General features: G+C 31.4%; 2 protein-coding genes across 5 annotated transcripts; one reads left to right on the top strand and one right to left on the bottom strand.

Moving 5' to 3' along the window:
* Positions 1–290: 290 nt before the first annotated feature.
* On the bottom strand, positions 291–14,302 carry LOC129914804 (mitochondrial glutamate carrier 1-like). Its single transcript, XM_055994208.1, has 6 exons — positions 14,000–14,302; positions 10,981–11,013; positions 8,289–8,423; positions 1,435–1,920; positions 1,237–1,377; positions 291–1,171 (listed from the first exon to the last, which is right to left on the bottom strand). The coding sequence occupies exons 2-6, from the start codon at positions 11,010–11,012 to the stop codon at positions 1,033–1,035; spliced, it is 933 nt and encodes a 310-aa protein (XP_055850183.1). The 5' UTR covers position 11,013; positions 14,000–14,302; the 3' UTR covers positions 291–1,032.
* A 1,438-nt stretch (positions 14,303–15,740) lies between these two features.
* Positions 15,741–16,774, top strand: LOC129916381 (transcription initiation factor TFIID subunit 12-like). Of its 4 annotated transcripts, none has more exons than XM_055996275.1 (3): positions 15,741–15,860; positions 16,106–16,329; positions 16,398–16,774. In XM_055996275.1, exons 2-3 carry the CDS (start codon positions 16,129–16,131, stop codon positions 16,716–16,718), a joined length of 522 nt encoding a protein of 173 aa, XP_055852250.1. In that variant the 5' UTR covers positions 15,741–15,860; positions 16,106–16,128; the 3' UTR covers positions 16,719–16,774. The 4 variants fall into 4 exon arrangements, with proteins under 4 accessions (XP_055852250.1, XP_055852249.1, XP_055852252.1 ...); XM_055996274.1 differs by having other exon boundaries at positions 15,762–15,929; XM_055996277.1 differs by having other exon boundaries at positions 15,765–15,860; positions 16,158–16,329.
* The last annotated feature ends 341 nt before the right edge of the window (positions 16,775–17,115 follow it).

The following is a 17,115-nucleotide window of genomic DNA, read 5'->3' as shown; positions in this document are numbered from 1 at the left end:
CAAGCAGAGTGAGAATATATATATAAAAAAAAAAAAAACAAATAAGACAATAACAATTGTTTGTTACTTAGTATATTTTTTTTTTTAAGGATAAATTACATCCTTTTGAAATCACTACTAGAACACAAAGAAGCAAAATATTGTAGTTAATCATAATTCAAAATTACTTTATATAAACCACATTTTTAATTTGTACTTTACTAACGTATATTTTTTATGAGTTATATTTTTATGAGGTGAAATTTTCAATCTTTTTGAATATTGGATATAATAATTTATTTTTGTTTAGGTAATTGATCGATATTTTAATTAAATTTTAACTTAAAGTAAAATAACAAACAATTTAATAATATTAGACAAAAAAAAAACTGCACACAGAACAATAATACCTCGTTTAGCTTTTTTCTTATAGAATTTTTTTTTATCATCGGATTTGTGAATGAAATTTACTTAAAATACTGCAAAATGTCTTTGACATAGTGTACTTAATAATATTGTTTTTCATTTACATACAATACAATATTATTTCTGAGTAAGAGAATTTTGAGAAGATATTTTTCTTAGTTTAAATTTTCATATAAAATAATTGCTTCTTTTTTGTGTCAACTACTAAATTATATTACTAATCGACGTGGCATCAAATTTATTGTCATTTTTATCAGTGTATTGGTGCAATATTATTTTTTTTTAACAACAGTTATATTGCAACAATATTTAATATTGAATGCAATAAACGTTTGGCATTTGTCTACACTAGGCAGCGGTGTTTTATAAATTTTGTTTGAATGGCTCAATACCTTTACAATGTTTTATACTTATATTCAAAACATGTAACACACTTATGAAGTTTAAAACTAAAATGGCATATAACACACATAAAACTCTATGTTGCTTTTTAAATGCTTTGCAAGTAATTTTACATTCATCTTATTAAATATAACACACTTATATAATATATCATTTCTAATATTTTGGGTGGATGACTTTTATGCTTATAAAATTTGTTGGAATAACAATTTAATTGACTTAGTCTTACTTCTGGCCAAGTAACGATTCGGCTACACCTAAGAAGTAAATCATTTGGGCAATACCAAAGAGCGGTGCGATCACAATCATTCGACAGAGTCCACCCTTGAAGAAAGCAGTTGGCCCTTCGTGTTTCAGTGTTTTTCTGAAAAATATTTTGGTTTAGATATAAACAAAAATTTAGATGCATTTAATTTTTTTTAAACTTACGTGATACAATCTCCAATTCCTTTGAATTCTTTTTCACCTTCAGCCTTTTTCAATGCTTGAAGGCGAGTTTTTACTACATCGAAAGGATTGACAGCCAAAGCAGCCATAGAACCAGCAGCGCATCCAGATAGGAAGGAGCACCTAAAAAAACAAAAAGCGTTATATTTAAAAAATAAATTAAATATATAAAATAATTACCAAAATACGGCATCTCCTGAACCATCAGCTTTTCGTGGTCCAAGTCCATTCAAAGTAGCAAACAGTGGAAAGTATACAATTGAAAACGACACATCTCGCAGGCCAGTAGCACCGATTCCTTTGTACAAACCAAAGATACCTTTTTCTCTGATTAATTGACTTGCAATTTGTGTAGCAGAAGTTTTGGGCACAGTTTTGCCAGCTAATTTGGCTTGTGCTGCAACACGACCAGCGTCTTGCATTTGAATTTTTAACAATTCCATTGGAGTGGTAACGATGATTTGGAAAGCACCTGCAAGACCGCCTGCGGCCATTTGATGAGTAATTGGAAGTTTACCGTCAGCCTTTGTCAGATGATGTCGGAAAAAATCGTTGGCAGCTAGTTTGATGGCTTTTTCAGGGGTGATCAAGAGTATGTTCACACCCGATCCGCGATACATGCCAAAGTATCCTTCGGCACGGTACGTCTTTCGGAAGCAATCGAGCCTAAAAAAGTTGTATAAAGCAGATTTGATTTGATTGTAAAATGGATTTTATATTAAAATAAAACCAATTGTTTTCATAGAATAAATATTCCATTATCTTATATATAAAAATGAGTTCGTTAAGTGTGTGTGGCCGATAAACTCGCGTTTGGCTGGTCCGATTTTGGTAATTTTTTGTTTGTTTGAAAGGTATTAATATGTAGATGGTTTGTATAAAAAAAAAAATAATACCTTTTCTCCCAATTTCACATAGCTGTCAATTTGTACGATTGAAAAAACACTCTTGCTTTTTAAAAAGTTTAACTAAGCTTTATTTGTAAAAAAATATATTAAGACAGGCTTTCAAAATAATAATTATTGTTTATAGTCTGTGATGCCTGTCAACGTTTGAATTTGCTTGAAGCAGACACTCATTGGGACTCAACGCTTCCTGGTGCATCTGTTTTGTCTTCGCCACATCATATTGTTCTCAGTATATATAATCACATCTTATCCTTCAAATCCACTCGAACTTTAGATTAGGATTAGATGTGATTAGGATTAGATACACCGAATGCGCCGTGTGACATTAAATCCACATTTGGATTACACAAATGAAAAAATGTATAATCAAGTTGTGATCTTTATTTATGACAAGTGTTTTGTTTGATGATTGCGAATAAAGCATTAGCACAATTAGGATTGGTTGCTCCAAATCGTGAAGAGCAAGATGTTCTTGATCAAGAAATACTACGCGGAAGGCAATACAATTGCGTTGAATTAAGAATATGACACTATTATGCAAGGTGTCATCAATCAGAGTTGTGGTTTGTATTTCTTAGATGCACCCGATGGTACGGGAAAAACATTTTTGATATCATTACTTTTAGCATAAATACGATCTGAAAATAAAATAGCATTGGCTCTGGAAATTGCAGCCATGTTATTAGATGGTGGCCGTACAGCACACTCGGTTCTTAAATTGCCTTTGAATATGCAGGTTAATGAAACACCTACAGTACCTTGCCATATTATTAGGGCCAAGCGAAAAAATACAATTTTTTGGTTCATGTTGCTGAATTTTCAAAGTTTTTGTCGAAATATCTTGAATTTTATTTGTCCCATTTACTTGATCTTATCATGTAGATACGGATTGACTTAAAAAAAAGTCAAAGAATTCATACTTTTTGATACAAAATAACGTACAATAGGAGATAAGCTCTAAAAGACGTTTCCTATGGAATTCACGCCCGGATAATTACCAGACCGGTCCAATACTTAATTTTTTGTACCGAGGAATAACGTGACATGCTTAACTTTAATGGCAAGGATCGCATTTCGCATAAACATAGAAACTCTGATCGTCTGGATAGTACGTAATTTTCTTAGATTTGGAGTAGTTTTTTTTTTTTCGTATAGGACCAGACAAGTACATTAATCAAATAAAAAAACATCCTCTGATCATTATTGGCTGTGCTGCTATTTCAGGGAAAGGAAAACGCCATAGCTCCAGACCAAAACAAAAGCAGCTTGGGAACGTTTTGATTTTACGATTTCAGAATAGGCTCGAGACTCGAAGCATCTATATCTATGCAAGACTGGGTCCTTGCCATAAAGTTAAGAATGTCACGTTATTCCTCGATATACAAATTCAAGTATTGGACCGGTCTGATAATTATCCCGGCATGAATTCCATAGGAAACTTCTTTTGGAGCTTATCCCCTTATGTACGTTATTTTGTATCAAAAAGTATGAATTCTTTGACTTTTTTTTTAAGGCAATCCGTATCTACATGATAAGCGCAGGTAAATGGGATAAAAAAAATTAAAGACATTTCGACAAAAACTTTAAAAATTCAGCAGCATGAACCAAAAAATTGTATTTTTTCGCTTGGACCTAATAATATGGCAAGGCTTTTTGATACATTATAGTCCTGGTATATCCAATGAATTCAAAAACTCCGTTTGGTAATTTGTCAACCGATTTGTATTCAAAACATTGTGCATTTATATAGTTTAAAATTGTTGCATCGATTTCAGAAACATTTTTATTTGTAACAGCCATTATTGCACGTTCACTCAGCCAAGTATGATTTTTGTAATTTGTCTTTATACTTGGAAAAACACTTTGAATCAATTCATTTTTTGAATTTACATTGAAAAAATTGTTTTGAAGTGTAATTCGGCCTTCCGAATCAAGTGCCGCTATTCCATTAACAATGTAAAATAACTGCATAAATTACAATAAATTGGTTAATGTTCATTACAATAAACCAGTTTTTTTCGGTTTAAATGTATTTTCAAACAGGTTCTATTTTTTTAAAAGTACACTCAGCGAAGCGGGTGGGGGTTAGCTAGTTATATATAAATATAAATTTAAACAGAATCGACAATTCTAAAAATTAGGCCTCTAGTCAAATCGTTTTGATCCTAAATACATTAATAGTTTTACAATTCTAACTTATCGGGTATTTAAAAATATTTGAAGTTGCAAAAAGGGGTAATTTAACCACCACAATGTATACTCCAATAATAAACATAATTGTGTACTTTTCTGTCTAATTGATAAGCTATCTATACTTTCATTATTTACTACCGTTATCATGCTGTTGTAATCGAAGAATATCAGTGTTTTTATCAAGTGGAACGTTGAAAATGATAATGAGCAAGAACAAGATAACAAAAGATTGATTTGTTTACAATGCTATGAATAAATTAAAATATACAACTGGGTCGCACTCGTTCTAATAGTTAAAAACGTTTAGAATGTTATTTAAGCACCAAATTTTTAAAAGAACGACTTAAAAGAATAAAAAGAAAATAATAAAAAGGAACAAAATGATTTCTATTTAAAAAATTGTAATGCATTTCGAACTAACTGTGATTCAGGCAATACACTATGGTTCAGTCAATGAGGGGTCAATCGCATTGGATCCCAAAACAGAAAGAAACATAACTAAATGTCCAACCTAAAAAGTCCTTGGAAGTTTTCTATCCGACAAGTCGTTCTCGAGATATTGAGACTAATGTGTTTTTCAAAAAAACAAGACCAAACTATACACAAACTGAGATTTGTACTCAGAATAAACCCTTCTTTAATACTGCATTCAAACTTAGCTGACGTCACAACTTTTTTCGGATTTTTTCCCATTGACTGAACTACTAGTTCAAGAAGAAAACACAGTGTTAATAGGGTTGTTTTTCACCTTTAATATGCAATGTCATTATTTATATATTTTGCAGCATATTTACAAACGAACATACAAAAAAAATAGACTTAGAGAAATTATGCTCTTAGTTTGATTGCTTCAAACTTCTTATACACGTAAATATAATTTCTAAACGCATGCAAACGGATGCAAGCACCGATAATACAGTGAATTTGCATTAGGTGCTAATAAAAGGTTCATACTTAATTAAAATTGCAGTACAAGTCACGAAGGTGTAACGTTCTTTTTGTGATATTTTCTTCATCCGGATTAGTTTAAGAAAACAAATTTAGTTATTAAGGTGAAAAACTCACCATTACCTTCTTTTTTGTTTTTGTGAGTCGCAAATACACGACAAGAACTAAAATGTATGTAGGTATGTACTTGTACATTGCAGGTATGCAAAAGGTACATTTTAATCTAGTTACCGTGTTAATGGAGCAATTTGTTGGAAATAGTTAAATGGACTTTGATAGTATGGTTGTTTAATTTTTTTTTCCTTACTATAATAATAACTTTTACTAATTGTTATACATATCACCCATTATATCAAACAAATTTACCATCTCCTTTAGGAAATAATTTGGCCCTAGAGCCAATACTACTCGGCTTGTGGTTTTATCAAATATTAATGTTTGTAGAGGAGCAGTAAATTTATTTTCTTTTTAGAAAACCTAATGTAGCACATCCTTTTACTTCAATTCAATTCAATTCAATTCAATTTCAATTTATTTATAACCAGTGTACAAGTAAGACTTAGTCTTTTATAGTACTTAACAATGTGGATAATAATATAATAATATATAGTAAATATAACACACAATTTCAATACAAATCAGTGGCAAATACAAATTTTTTTTTTTTTTTTTTTTTTTTTTTTTGATAAAAATAGTAATTCAAAAAATACAATACTAAAATAATAGTTACTTCAAGAAACAATTTTTTTTTTTTTTTTTTTTTTTTTTTTTTTTTTTTTTTTTTTTTTTTTTGAAAATAAAAATATATTATTAACCTGTTTAAATTTTATTTAAATAATCCAAATATCAAAACTACCTTAACGAAAATGAACAGTTATTGCATTCTTAAAGTTAGTTGTTCCAATTATTCTCTTAATGTTAACCGGTAGAGAGTTCCATAGTTTTGTTGAATAGACGATGAATAACCGTGAAGAATTCAAGTAGTTACAAGTTGGTACAAGAAGATTAGTTGTTCTTACAGATTGCGCGAATTGAAGTTTATTATATAAATAAAGAGGTGTTCTATTTTGAATTATTTTGTGTAATAATCTACAACATCTTGCATCAAGATATTGCTGCAGAGTGCAACCAAGGACTAGTTGATGATAATGAGAAATATGTTCGTGTCTGCGCAGGCCATATACATATCTTATCATATCGTTAAAAGCAACTAGTAGCTTATGTTGCGAATGCGAATCAGGCTTACAATATACTACATTAGCGTAGTCAATAAGAGGCACAAGTAATGTTTTTATAAGTCTAAGCTTTGTATTCACAGGAGTTACGGTAGAGAATTGCCAAAGTTTACGTAGTCCAGCATAGATTCTTCCAACTATGTAGTTGATGTGATTTTCAGCTGAAAGCGTCCTATTGATTTTAAATCCAAGACTAGTAACCGTATCTACAAAACGAAGCTGTACTAAGGATAGGTAAACGGGTGGCAAAAATGAAGTATCCATATGCTTTTTAGATATTGCTATAAGTTGGGACTTATCCGGATTAAGAGTGAGACCATTGTTAAGAGTCCAAGTGGATATTGCCTCTAGATCTTCATTCATTCTACAGATCAAATCTTCCTGCAGACCAAGCGGCCGAGATAGGTATATCTGTAAATCATCTGCATATAAATGTAGACGTACATTTGAACATACATTCGGGAGGTCATTTATAAAAATACAAAATAATAAGGGTCCTAAAATAGAACCTTGGGGTACACCCATGTGTAGGTTCAAAGAATCAGATTCTTCTTGGCCTATTCTTACTTTTTGGCAGCGATTATACAAATAACACCTAATAAGGCACACAGCTCTATCATGAAAGCCAAAATAAAACCTAAGTTTCTTGCAAAGTAATTCATGGTTTACTCTGTCAAAAGCCTTTGAGAAATCAAGCAAACAAAGAACAGTAAGATTTGCCAGATCATATTCAAGTCTAATATCATCTAGGACTTTGATCATAGCTGTTTGGCAGCTATGATTTTCACGAAAACCAGATTGATACGGTGATAGTAAATTAAATGTTTTAAGATGACTTGATATTTGTGATGCTAGAATTTTCTCAAAAACCTTTGACAGGCAGGGAAGGATACTTATAGGACGAAAATCAGAGCACGAACTAGGATTCGATTTTTTGGCTACAGGGACAACTTTAGCAATTTTCCAGCTTTCTGGAAATGATGAGGAAGCAATGCAGAAATTAAGCAAATGTGTGAGGACACCCAACAGGTGTGATATTATCATTTTAATGAAGCATATTGGCACACCATCCTCACCAAGAGCATCAGACTTTATTGAACTAATGCTTTCTAAAACCTCAAGTTCAGAGACGGAAACAAATTCAAACACATTAGACGGACCACAATGAGCTTGGCCGTTAGGCACAAAATCCAGGTTTTGAAGGTCTCTCAATATAAAAGTCTTATTCAATTCATTAGGATCAGGGTACTTATGAACAACCTCTTTTTTTCCGATACCAATTGAGCGAAGATTACTCCAAAGCTTGCCAGATGATTGTTTTGTATCCAGCTTGGACATGAAAAACCGTTTTTTGGCCCTCCGAGTCGCATAAGTAGCATCATTTCTTGCACGGCAGAATAATTCCCAGTTTTCAGTGCTAGGGTTTAGCTTCCATTTTGCATAAGACTTTCTACGTTTCTGTATTGACCTTTGAACATCAGTGGTAAACCAGGGACAATTTTTGCTACGAACTGACACGGTTTTAATAGGAACATTTAATCTACTGAAATACTTTGGATTTAAATGTTCTGATTGATAAACCTTTCTGAACATATTGAATGCTGTTGTCAAGCAAATAAAATGAATAAAATAAATGAATCAAATGCGATGTATTTTAAATAGTTCAAACAAATGAAATAAAAATTGTTTTATAGTAAATAATCAAATCAGAAACAACAATAAATTTAAACATCTTTTATCTTAAACTTACATATTTTTGTACATCTTCTCTCCATTTGGGCCAACTTGTTGATTCTGCAATCGCGTCTTAACTAAATCCAATGGAAACACACATGAGACACCAATTATACCAGCAATACCACCATTAATGATTTTTGGCAAGAGTCTGAAACAATAAAAAGAAATCAATTGATCAGTTAGAATTAATTGACGCAAAAAACATCTCACTAATTTGTTTAGTATCAGAAAAGGTGAAATATTTCGAATACCAAATAGAAACTATTTATAAAACGCATTTATTTAAAGAGTAAACACTTGAGTGCGTTTATTTAGAAACGAGAGTAAATTTAGTAGGGGCACGCGACACGTTTCGTACGCGAAAGATGGCAATATGCCCAATTTTTGTTTCTGAACTGATTTAAGAAAAACAAACACTTGTTTTTATTTTGTTCCCTTTTACTGTTGTTTACTTTAAAATTTGCACATACTAAGAAAACAAAACAAACGAATATAAAATGCAGAATTGGGTCGCACAAGCCAGTTTATTAAAAATAGAAGAGAATAAAACTTTTTAAATAACTTTTCCGTCTTAAAATTTTATAATTTCATTTATATAATTTATAAAAATAAATATTTAAAACACAGGAATTGATATTTCTTAGCGCAATCAGCGGATTTTTAACAGATATAAAATTGATTATGGTGACTAGCAGCTTACGGCGGCGGGCGCTACAATTCATTTATGATTAGGGCCTCAATCATCAAACTTCTAAAGACAGCTTTGCGTACGCCACCTCAGATGGTAGAAAAAATCACCTGAAGAAATGAGTATACCTACGTATAAATGCTATAAACGACTTTCAGGAAATAATATTCAATTTCAAGTCTTTTCCTGACGATCGTTTAAAGCGATCAGGAAAATTATGTCAGTTGGAAAATCACAATGTCTACCTACCTCCTTCTTTTTCCTGATTAAGGGGCCAAATCGTTCTCTTGAACGAAAAAAAAAAACAGGTAGAATGTTATAGCTTCAAACTGACACAACCGCTATAAACGACCGGACATCAGGAAAAAATATCCAATTTCAAACGGTTTTTTTTTAACAATTTTAACAATTTTAACTTAATGCCTGTAAGACCTAAGTTCTTTTAAATGCAATATTGCACGGCACTAGTTAGAAGGAATAGAAAGATAGGAAAGAATTTTTGTTGGTACAGTGAATTGAGAATACGATGATTGGTATCTCATATAATCCCACGGGTGGCGTCCAAGTTGGGGGATAAATAAAAGAATGCTACCTGTGGTAGGGCTCGAGCCTACACCTATAGGTTAGCAGTCAAGCACTACATCCACTGCTACACTGCCATCCGCGAAAAAACGTTTTTTTTTGCATTCTCTAACGGTAATATTTCAAAAACTAGAACGAGCTGATCAAATATAACTGACTTCGGAGACAGAACAGCGAAAACCTTCCAAAGGTTTTCGCTTTATAATAAGTAAAATAAGTATAATTTGGTTATATATAAACTTAAAAACATTTATCATTTTATTTAAATGGCTTATGAGCCAAAAATTAAAAAAAAACCATTTGTAAGGCATTTGTGTTTCAAACCAAATGAAATTATCACAAAATAACTGTTTCAAAAATTTTCCTGATTCATTTTCTTGATCGATATAACCGGTTAGTTTAGTTTTTTTGGTTATTGAAACACTCCGGTAAAACTTTTTTGGGTATACGTAAAACCCGGATAAGTACCTCACCTTAAATGCTCCGTTTTGATAGGCACTAAAGCGGGTTAGGTACTTACAAGAACCCGCTTGATTGCTCATAGGCACTTATCTCATTATTTATTCAATAATAAAAAATAACATGTTTGATAACTAAAAAAATAATCTTCACAAACAAATTTTACTTTGAAAGTTTAAAATAGCTAACAAGTTAGTTCTACCTTTAGTAAATTTTTTGAATTTTAAAGCTCTATAGCAAACGAAGTTTTTCTTATTGTTGAAACTTGTTTCAAATGTGTACTTAAAAGAAATTTCTGCATGTAAATTCAACTATAAGTATTTGAAATAGCAGATAATTAAGCGGGGAAGGTAGTTAAGCGAAAGGTACTTAAGAGATGAGTTGTATATGGAAAAATCCTTAAAATTTTGAATCTAAAAAAACAAAGGTACTTATGCGGGTTAGGCACTTAAGCGAGAGGCACTTATCTGGGTTTTGCTGTATAAGATATGTAGTATAAAATATCGATTTGATAGATAACTGAAACGAATACATTTCTGGATTCATATCAATTTTATTGTAAGATTTAAAGTAGAAAAAAAAACTTTTTCAATGTTAACGAAGAAAAAAATAACAAAAATAATAAAAAATTATTAAAATTATTTTTATTTTAAGTGGAGTGATTGAATATAATTCGATATAAATTCAAGTGACCTCAACTCCAAAAATTTATAAAGCGTTTCGCCCAGACAGATCTAACTGATGAGCCCACTGTCGTACCTGGGCGAAACGCTTTATAAATTTTTGGAGTGAGGTCACTTGAACTTATATTGGACTTTTTCAATGTTGTCATTGAAAAAGTAACTTGAACTTAAATTTCTCATTTCTCTATAATAAATTTAAGTAGGTATGAAAAATTGATGAGAAAACCAACTATTTTTAAAATGCTGTTTATTGCAAGTTTAAAGAAACAGGTGTCATAAATCATAATACTTACGCAAATTGTTGAGGCTGCGATGAAGATGACATTCTGAAAAAAAAAAAATAATATAAATTATAGTTCAGTTTATTAGATTCATCTTTAATTTATTTTAGTTTAATGTACATATTTTTGGCACTGTTCTCAGTTCTTTTATATCTGCAGCAAGTATTTCAAGGACAATAATATTTTTTTTTGCGGAACGATTATGGTTGTTGTATTATTATATCGATGGCTAAGGTTGCTTAGTGCACACATGAGTGCTCAAACAAAATTTTATAATACCTACAAAAATATTGCTATCGATTTTAAATTTACTCCACAAAAAGTTATAGAGGAGTCATTAAAATATTCGTCAAATTGTTGTGCAAATGATAGATTTTATGTTTCGATTCGACTACTGGCATTATTTTTATGGAGTATTTTTAAAGAGAGTGTAATTGACAACAGGGACTAATTTTAGGAACAAACTACGAAGGGTGGCAGTGGCGTAGATAGGTTTTCGCTGTGTGGATCTAATTCGCACAAGTTTTAATAATAATAAAAAAAAAACAAATGACAAGACTTCATTGAATTTATATATTAGGGTGATCCTTATTATACTTTTTTTCGAAAATTGAGTGCGACGCTCTCTAGATTGGTTCCAAATCAGGGAAAAAACATGCCCTAATTTTTTCAAATTTTTATTTCTAACCCTTACTGATAAGAAGTTGTTACTAGAGCAGGGACGGTATTCCGTGTCCAGTGTTGGGTAAATGGAGGATGTTTGATCATTCATGCGTATAATAGGTATGATAGTATTATACGTATGATACTGATACCGTATGAAAGTATAAAAGTAAAGAGCGTGCCACTGTTTTTTTGAAGATGCTATAAACTATCATTTGTTTTCTTTTAAAAGCAAATGATGAAAAATCGAAAAATTAAAAAAAAAACAAAAACTTCTTAATAAAATAGGGCCAGGAAGGGTTAAAAAATTGAAATAAAAATTTGAAAAAAATTAGGGCATTTTATTTCCTGATTTGGAAGCATCCCCAATTTGTTTTCCTAAGGACCATCCTAATATATATGTAATATTATACGCATTAATTTGAATATGAACTAGAATAAATATTGACATAGAAAGTAAAATAATATTAATTGAAAAAATAAATCACAAAATAAGATCTAGTTTTCTGTTCTTTTTGTAACCTCTGCTGTTATAGATATTATGAATAGCAAGGGCAGCTAAACCATTCAAACGACCTTGAAAATAAGTAAACATCCATATTTTTAATAATACTACTTGATTGGTCATTCTTTTTTGTATTGATCCTTCGGATTAAATATCTCTTCCAAATTTTTAATTCTCTAAGAATAGAACAATTTCTTTAAATTTTGAAGCTGCTTCGTCTATTTTAGACGAAGAATCCTTGAAAGGAACCGAAAAGCCTTCTAGTATGTTTTCATGGTTTGTAAATTTTTCTCCAAAACATAGGATTGAAAACAGTAACACGAAAATATTCTTCTGTACTTTGAACCGGAGGGTTCGAACGATTCTCTTGTCTCTTATCTTATGTTTAGCTTAATGCCAAGGACTTCAGCTATTTTTTTGCATCTTCAAACACTTTCGAAAATGAGTCGTCTTCTGTCTGTTTAATTTAAAATTGATCCCTTAAATCTTTGGCGAGATCCATAGCTTGGACCAAGTCTAAATTCACGCTTTAAAACTCACGACTTAATGGCACAAGAGTTGGTAAACCATCCTTATAACTTTTAAGCTAATCAAGAACTCGAATCCATAGCGTTTTTTAAGTTTTTTGCGTCACCTTCCAATGTTCTTATTTGCTCAAGAGTCTCGAAAACAAATGGAAATAGCTCATCAAAATGAAATGATGAAATGAAAAATGATTTTCCGATTAATTTGTTCAGATTAAGTTGACTTTGAATAAAGAATACAGGTTTAAAATGTACAATTGGCAATGCATCCTGTGACCATGTGAGTACTAATAAAGCTTAATTCACGTAGGAAGTAAGAACTACATTTCAGAGTGCGTTTCTTTAACTTATTTGGTTCATGACTGGTTATCTTGAACAAATATCGATCCCAATGGGGGAGGGGGGAGGGTATATCCCCCAAATCACACCCCTATCTACGCCACTGTACGGTGGTCCATTTAGGTAGTTAACCAAAAAAAAAGTATTAATTTTTGGGTTTAAGTGGGAGCACCTACTTCACTTATTTAATTCCAGTTAAAACTCGTCTCTATCCGCAAGGTTGTTTTTTATTTATTTTGATTCTAGAGACTCATTTTTGAATACAAATATTTTTAAAATAGATTGAAATGTGATCTTATGTTCAAGTGCTAATTGAAATACATATTAAATCATCTTTTATTTTTTTTTTCATCTAACGATTGAAAACATACAAATTGAAGTTATTAGTTTATTGTTATTTGCAAAAATAAGAACGTCATGGATGAAGAAATTGGACACAAGTGGTTTCATTACGCAATTAATTTAAACAAAATAACAATTTATTAACCATCATCAAATGCATAACTTTGAATATTTTCTTCTACTTAATATTTAAATGAACAAATATTCAACAGATGAATGCCATTGTCGAAGCACCATCAGCAGGTAGTTAATAATTAATAGTTTAAATATTTTGTCTTTGTTACAAACAAAAAGGGTCAAAGCTCCTAACTTGAGAATTAAGTTAGTGGACATGTTCTAATATTTATTTCTGATTATTTACAACAAAATAGTGTTTTTTTTATTTGTTACATAACGTTAAAAGGAACGTAGATTTTTTTGCTCATATAAAAGAAAAAGCCTGTATGTATACAATTTAATGGCATGAATTGTGTCGTCGGTGGAGCCGACAAGGAGGTATCGAAAAAAAAAAATTTATTCATTCACCCTCGGCTAATCTTATATATTTTTTCTCACCCACTTTGTGCTTGGTGATTACGTATAATCTAGATTTTATGGCTGAATTGTATAAAAAAAAAAATACAATATTATATAGATTATGAACTTAAAAGCTACTTACATGCAAATCTTTTTTTAAATATTGAATTTGGGTTTCAAAAGGAACTTTAAAATCGAAAATTTATTTTCTGGGAATGTGGATGATAAAACTTGATTTGTGAATATTTATTTGACTTTGTTATGGAAGGAGATCACTTTAATTGATGACTAGAAACACAGTTGGAATTTAAAGAAATCCAACATACCACCGAAAAAAAAACTAGACAAGAACGTACAGTAACTTGCTTTCGATTTCGCTACGCTAGTAACTCGAAAACGCAAAACGTACGAAATTGAACTGAAATATGAAATTTCGATTAATCGACTTTTTCTTTTTTGTTTTTTTTTTTTTTTTTTTTTGCAAAAAAAAGATTTGACATGTGAAATGTCACAGCTGACAGTTTGCAAGCAGCTGCAGTGTGGAATGCATTTTTCAATGATGCCAAAAACTATTTTCAAATTTAAGGGCGGGTTCACAAAATTGTGGAATAGGAAAATTCCCAAAAACTACTCTATACAATAGAGGAAAACTCAGTATGCCAACTTTTCACGAGTGTCTTTTTTACATGCGTCAAAGCCCGTTCCAATCGGAACTTACATTTCTTTCAAGGTATCCACTTCTGAACAAAAAAATAAAGTATACAATCGCATTCATTTGACACATGTGTAAGCGTGATTTATTCAATAAATATAAATCCTTGTGATGCTCAAGTCATTTTAATTTTAACCAACCTCTCTTGCTGAGGCTGTGTCGCTGTTTTTTTTTTTTATTAATCTACGCTAAAAATCAAAATTATATTTACATTTTTATATGTTTTTTCTGTGAAATTCAACTTTTCTAAAAATATTCCGCAACTATTTTGTATCGGAGAATTTCCGATGAAATTCAAAGCACAAGACTGTCAAAAACTCTTTGCTAAACACACTTCATTGCAATGCGTTGATGGGCGCCATGTTTCATCGGAAGATTCTCCGATATGTCAATCGATAGAAAATTCTCCGATTTTGAACAAATCGGATAAAGAATTTCTCCGAACGGATACCTCGATAGGGCTGAATAAGCATATGCGCGCATGGGTTTATGTCAAAATGGCACGAGTGAAGTCTTAACAACATACATATGCACATCACTTTTTGAAAAAGTACAAAAGTGAAAACGTGTTTTTTTACAAAAATTATGGAAAACAAAATAATAATAATGATAATAATAATAATTTAACTATATGCCTGTAAGACCTAAGGTCTTTTAAATGCAACTGCATGGCACTAGTTAGAAGGAATAGAAAGATAGGAAAGATTTTTTGTTGGTACAGTGAATTGAGAATAAGATGATTATTATCTCATATAGTCCCACGGGTGGTTTCCAAGCTGGGGAATTAAGAAAAGAATGCTGCCTGAGGTAGGGCTCGAACCCACAACCTTCAGGTTAGCAGTCAAGTACTACATCCACTGCACCATTGCCACCCGAAATGCGCGCGTGTTCATTATTGCTACTGCCCATGTTTTCAGAAACAGGACGAAGCAGTTCGTTCGATTTTGGCATAAGCCCATGCGTGCATATGGCTATTATAGTTTAGTCTTTATACTATCCACACAATTTATTAAATTCAGCAGATCGCGCTGAATTTTGGCTAACATTTGTTCTTAATTTTTTTTTTTTTCTCAACACAACAAGATACCTGTATATCTTTTCGAACGCACACAATTTATTTTATTTTGGCATCACTTATTTTTCACAGCCATCTCTGGATGATGCACTTGTCTAAACAAATAAACAGCTGTTGTACCGGCATTTTACAAATCAAATGAAAAATAAAACTTTAAAAAAGGCTTGGATATTCTTCATTCCTCTTTTTCGCTTAATATTATAATCCAGAAAATAGGTAAAAACAAAATACTTAAATACTACAAAACCACTGCACTGTTTTAACATATTACAACCAGTACAGAAGGTACTTCTTAATATATAATATTTTTTTCAATTTCATTCATTATTTTCATTTAATATTTGTACAAATTTTTGGTGGAAGAATGTTATAATTTTGTTATTTCTTTTGCATATTTTTTGTATCGGTTCTTGTTTTCCCACATCTTTCGCTATCTATCTTATTAAAATTGAAAAAAAAAGTAAAATATAGTCTAGCTGAAAGAATGTCGGAAAATAATTCCAATTTTGATAGTAACGGAGTTCGTGACTACAACAACGACTCCCAAGACATTCCAATGGCATCGCCAACACAAAGCAGTCCCATAGCCGGAGCTGCACAAACAAATTCCAATCACAATTCTTCAAACTCGCACAACTCGAATACAAATTCAACAAAAGCTTCCAACAATATCGAAAGTCAACCTGTAAGTTTTTATTTTTGTGATAAATCAATAATTTATAAGAAACATGAAATAAATGGTCTCTTTCGTAGATTCTCTCCAAATCACGTCTTCTGGAATTAGTCCGAGAAGTCGACGCCACTGCACAACTTGACGAAGATGTCGAAGAACTTCTCTTACAAATCGCCGATGATTTTGTTGAAGATGCAATTAAGTCAACGTGCGCTTATGCAAAGCACAGAAAAGTATCAAAAGTTGAGGTAAGAGATGTACAATTACACTTGGAACGCAAATGGAATATGTGGATTCCTGGGTTTGGCACTGACGAAGTAAGACCTTATAAGAGAGCTTCTGTTACCGAAGCACATAAACAACGATTAGCATTGATTAGAAAAACAATTAAAAAGTACTAATTCGACACTTGTAGAAAATAAAGTCATGTAGAATTATAAAAGATCCTTTCTTTAAATGCTTCTTCCTTTATATTTTTTTCTACATCAAGTTGAATTGCAAAACAAAGTTAAGTATATTTGTCTGTTATTAGAACTTTGACCCTAATCTAGGTTGTCCATGTAGGACCTTACTAAAAAGAGAACATTTTACTCTCGAACCGTTAAAAAAGAAAAAAGAAAAAAAAAATAGCAATTGATAAAAAAAAGCAAAAGCCAACGTAACATAAACAATACAAATTTATTTTTCCTTAACAGCTAGTTATAAGTAGGGGATCTAGGACAAAGGACTAGCTGATCTGAAATTACTTTTACGCCCGATTTCTTCACAGAGTCCTAGCACTAGTACCGGTCCTAGTCC

Source organism: Episyrphus balteatus, chromosome 3, assembly GCF_945859705.1.
Source record: "Episyrphus balteatus chromosome 3, idEpiBalt1.1, whole genome shotgun sequence".
Lineage (NCBI taxonomy): Eukaryota > Metazoa > Arthropoda > Insecta > Diptera > Syrphidae > Episyrphus > Episyrphus balteatus.
Note: the sequence above shows the minus strand (reverse complement) of the source record. Positions and strands in the feature narration are given on the sequence as shown.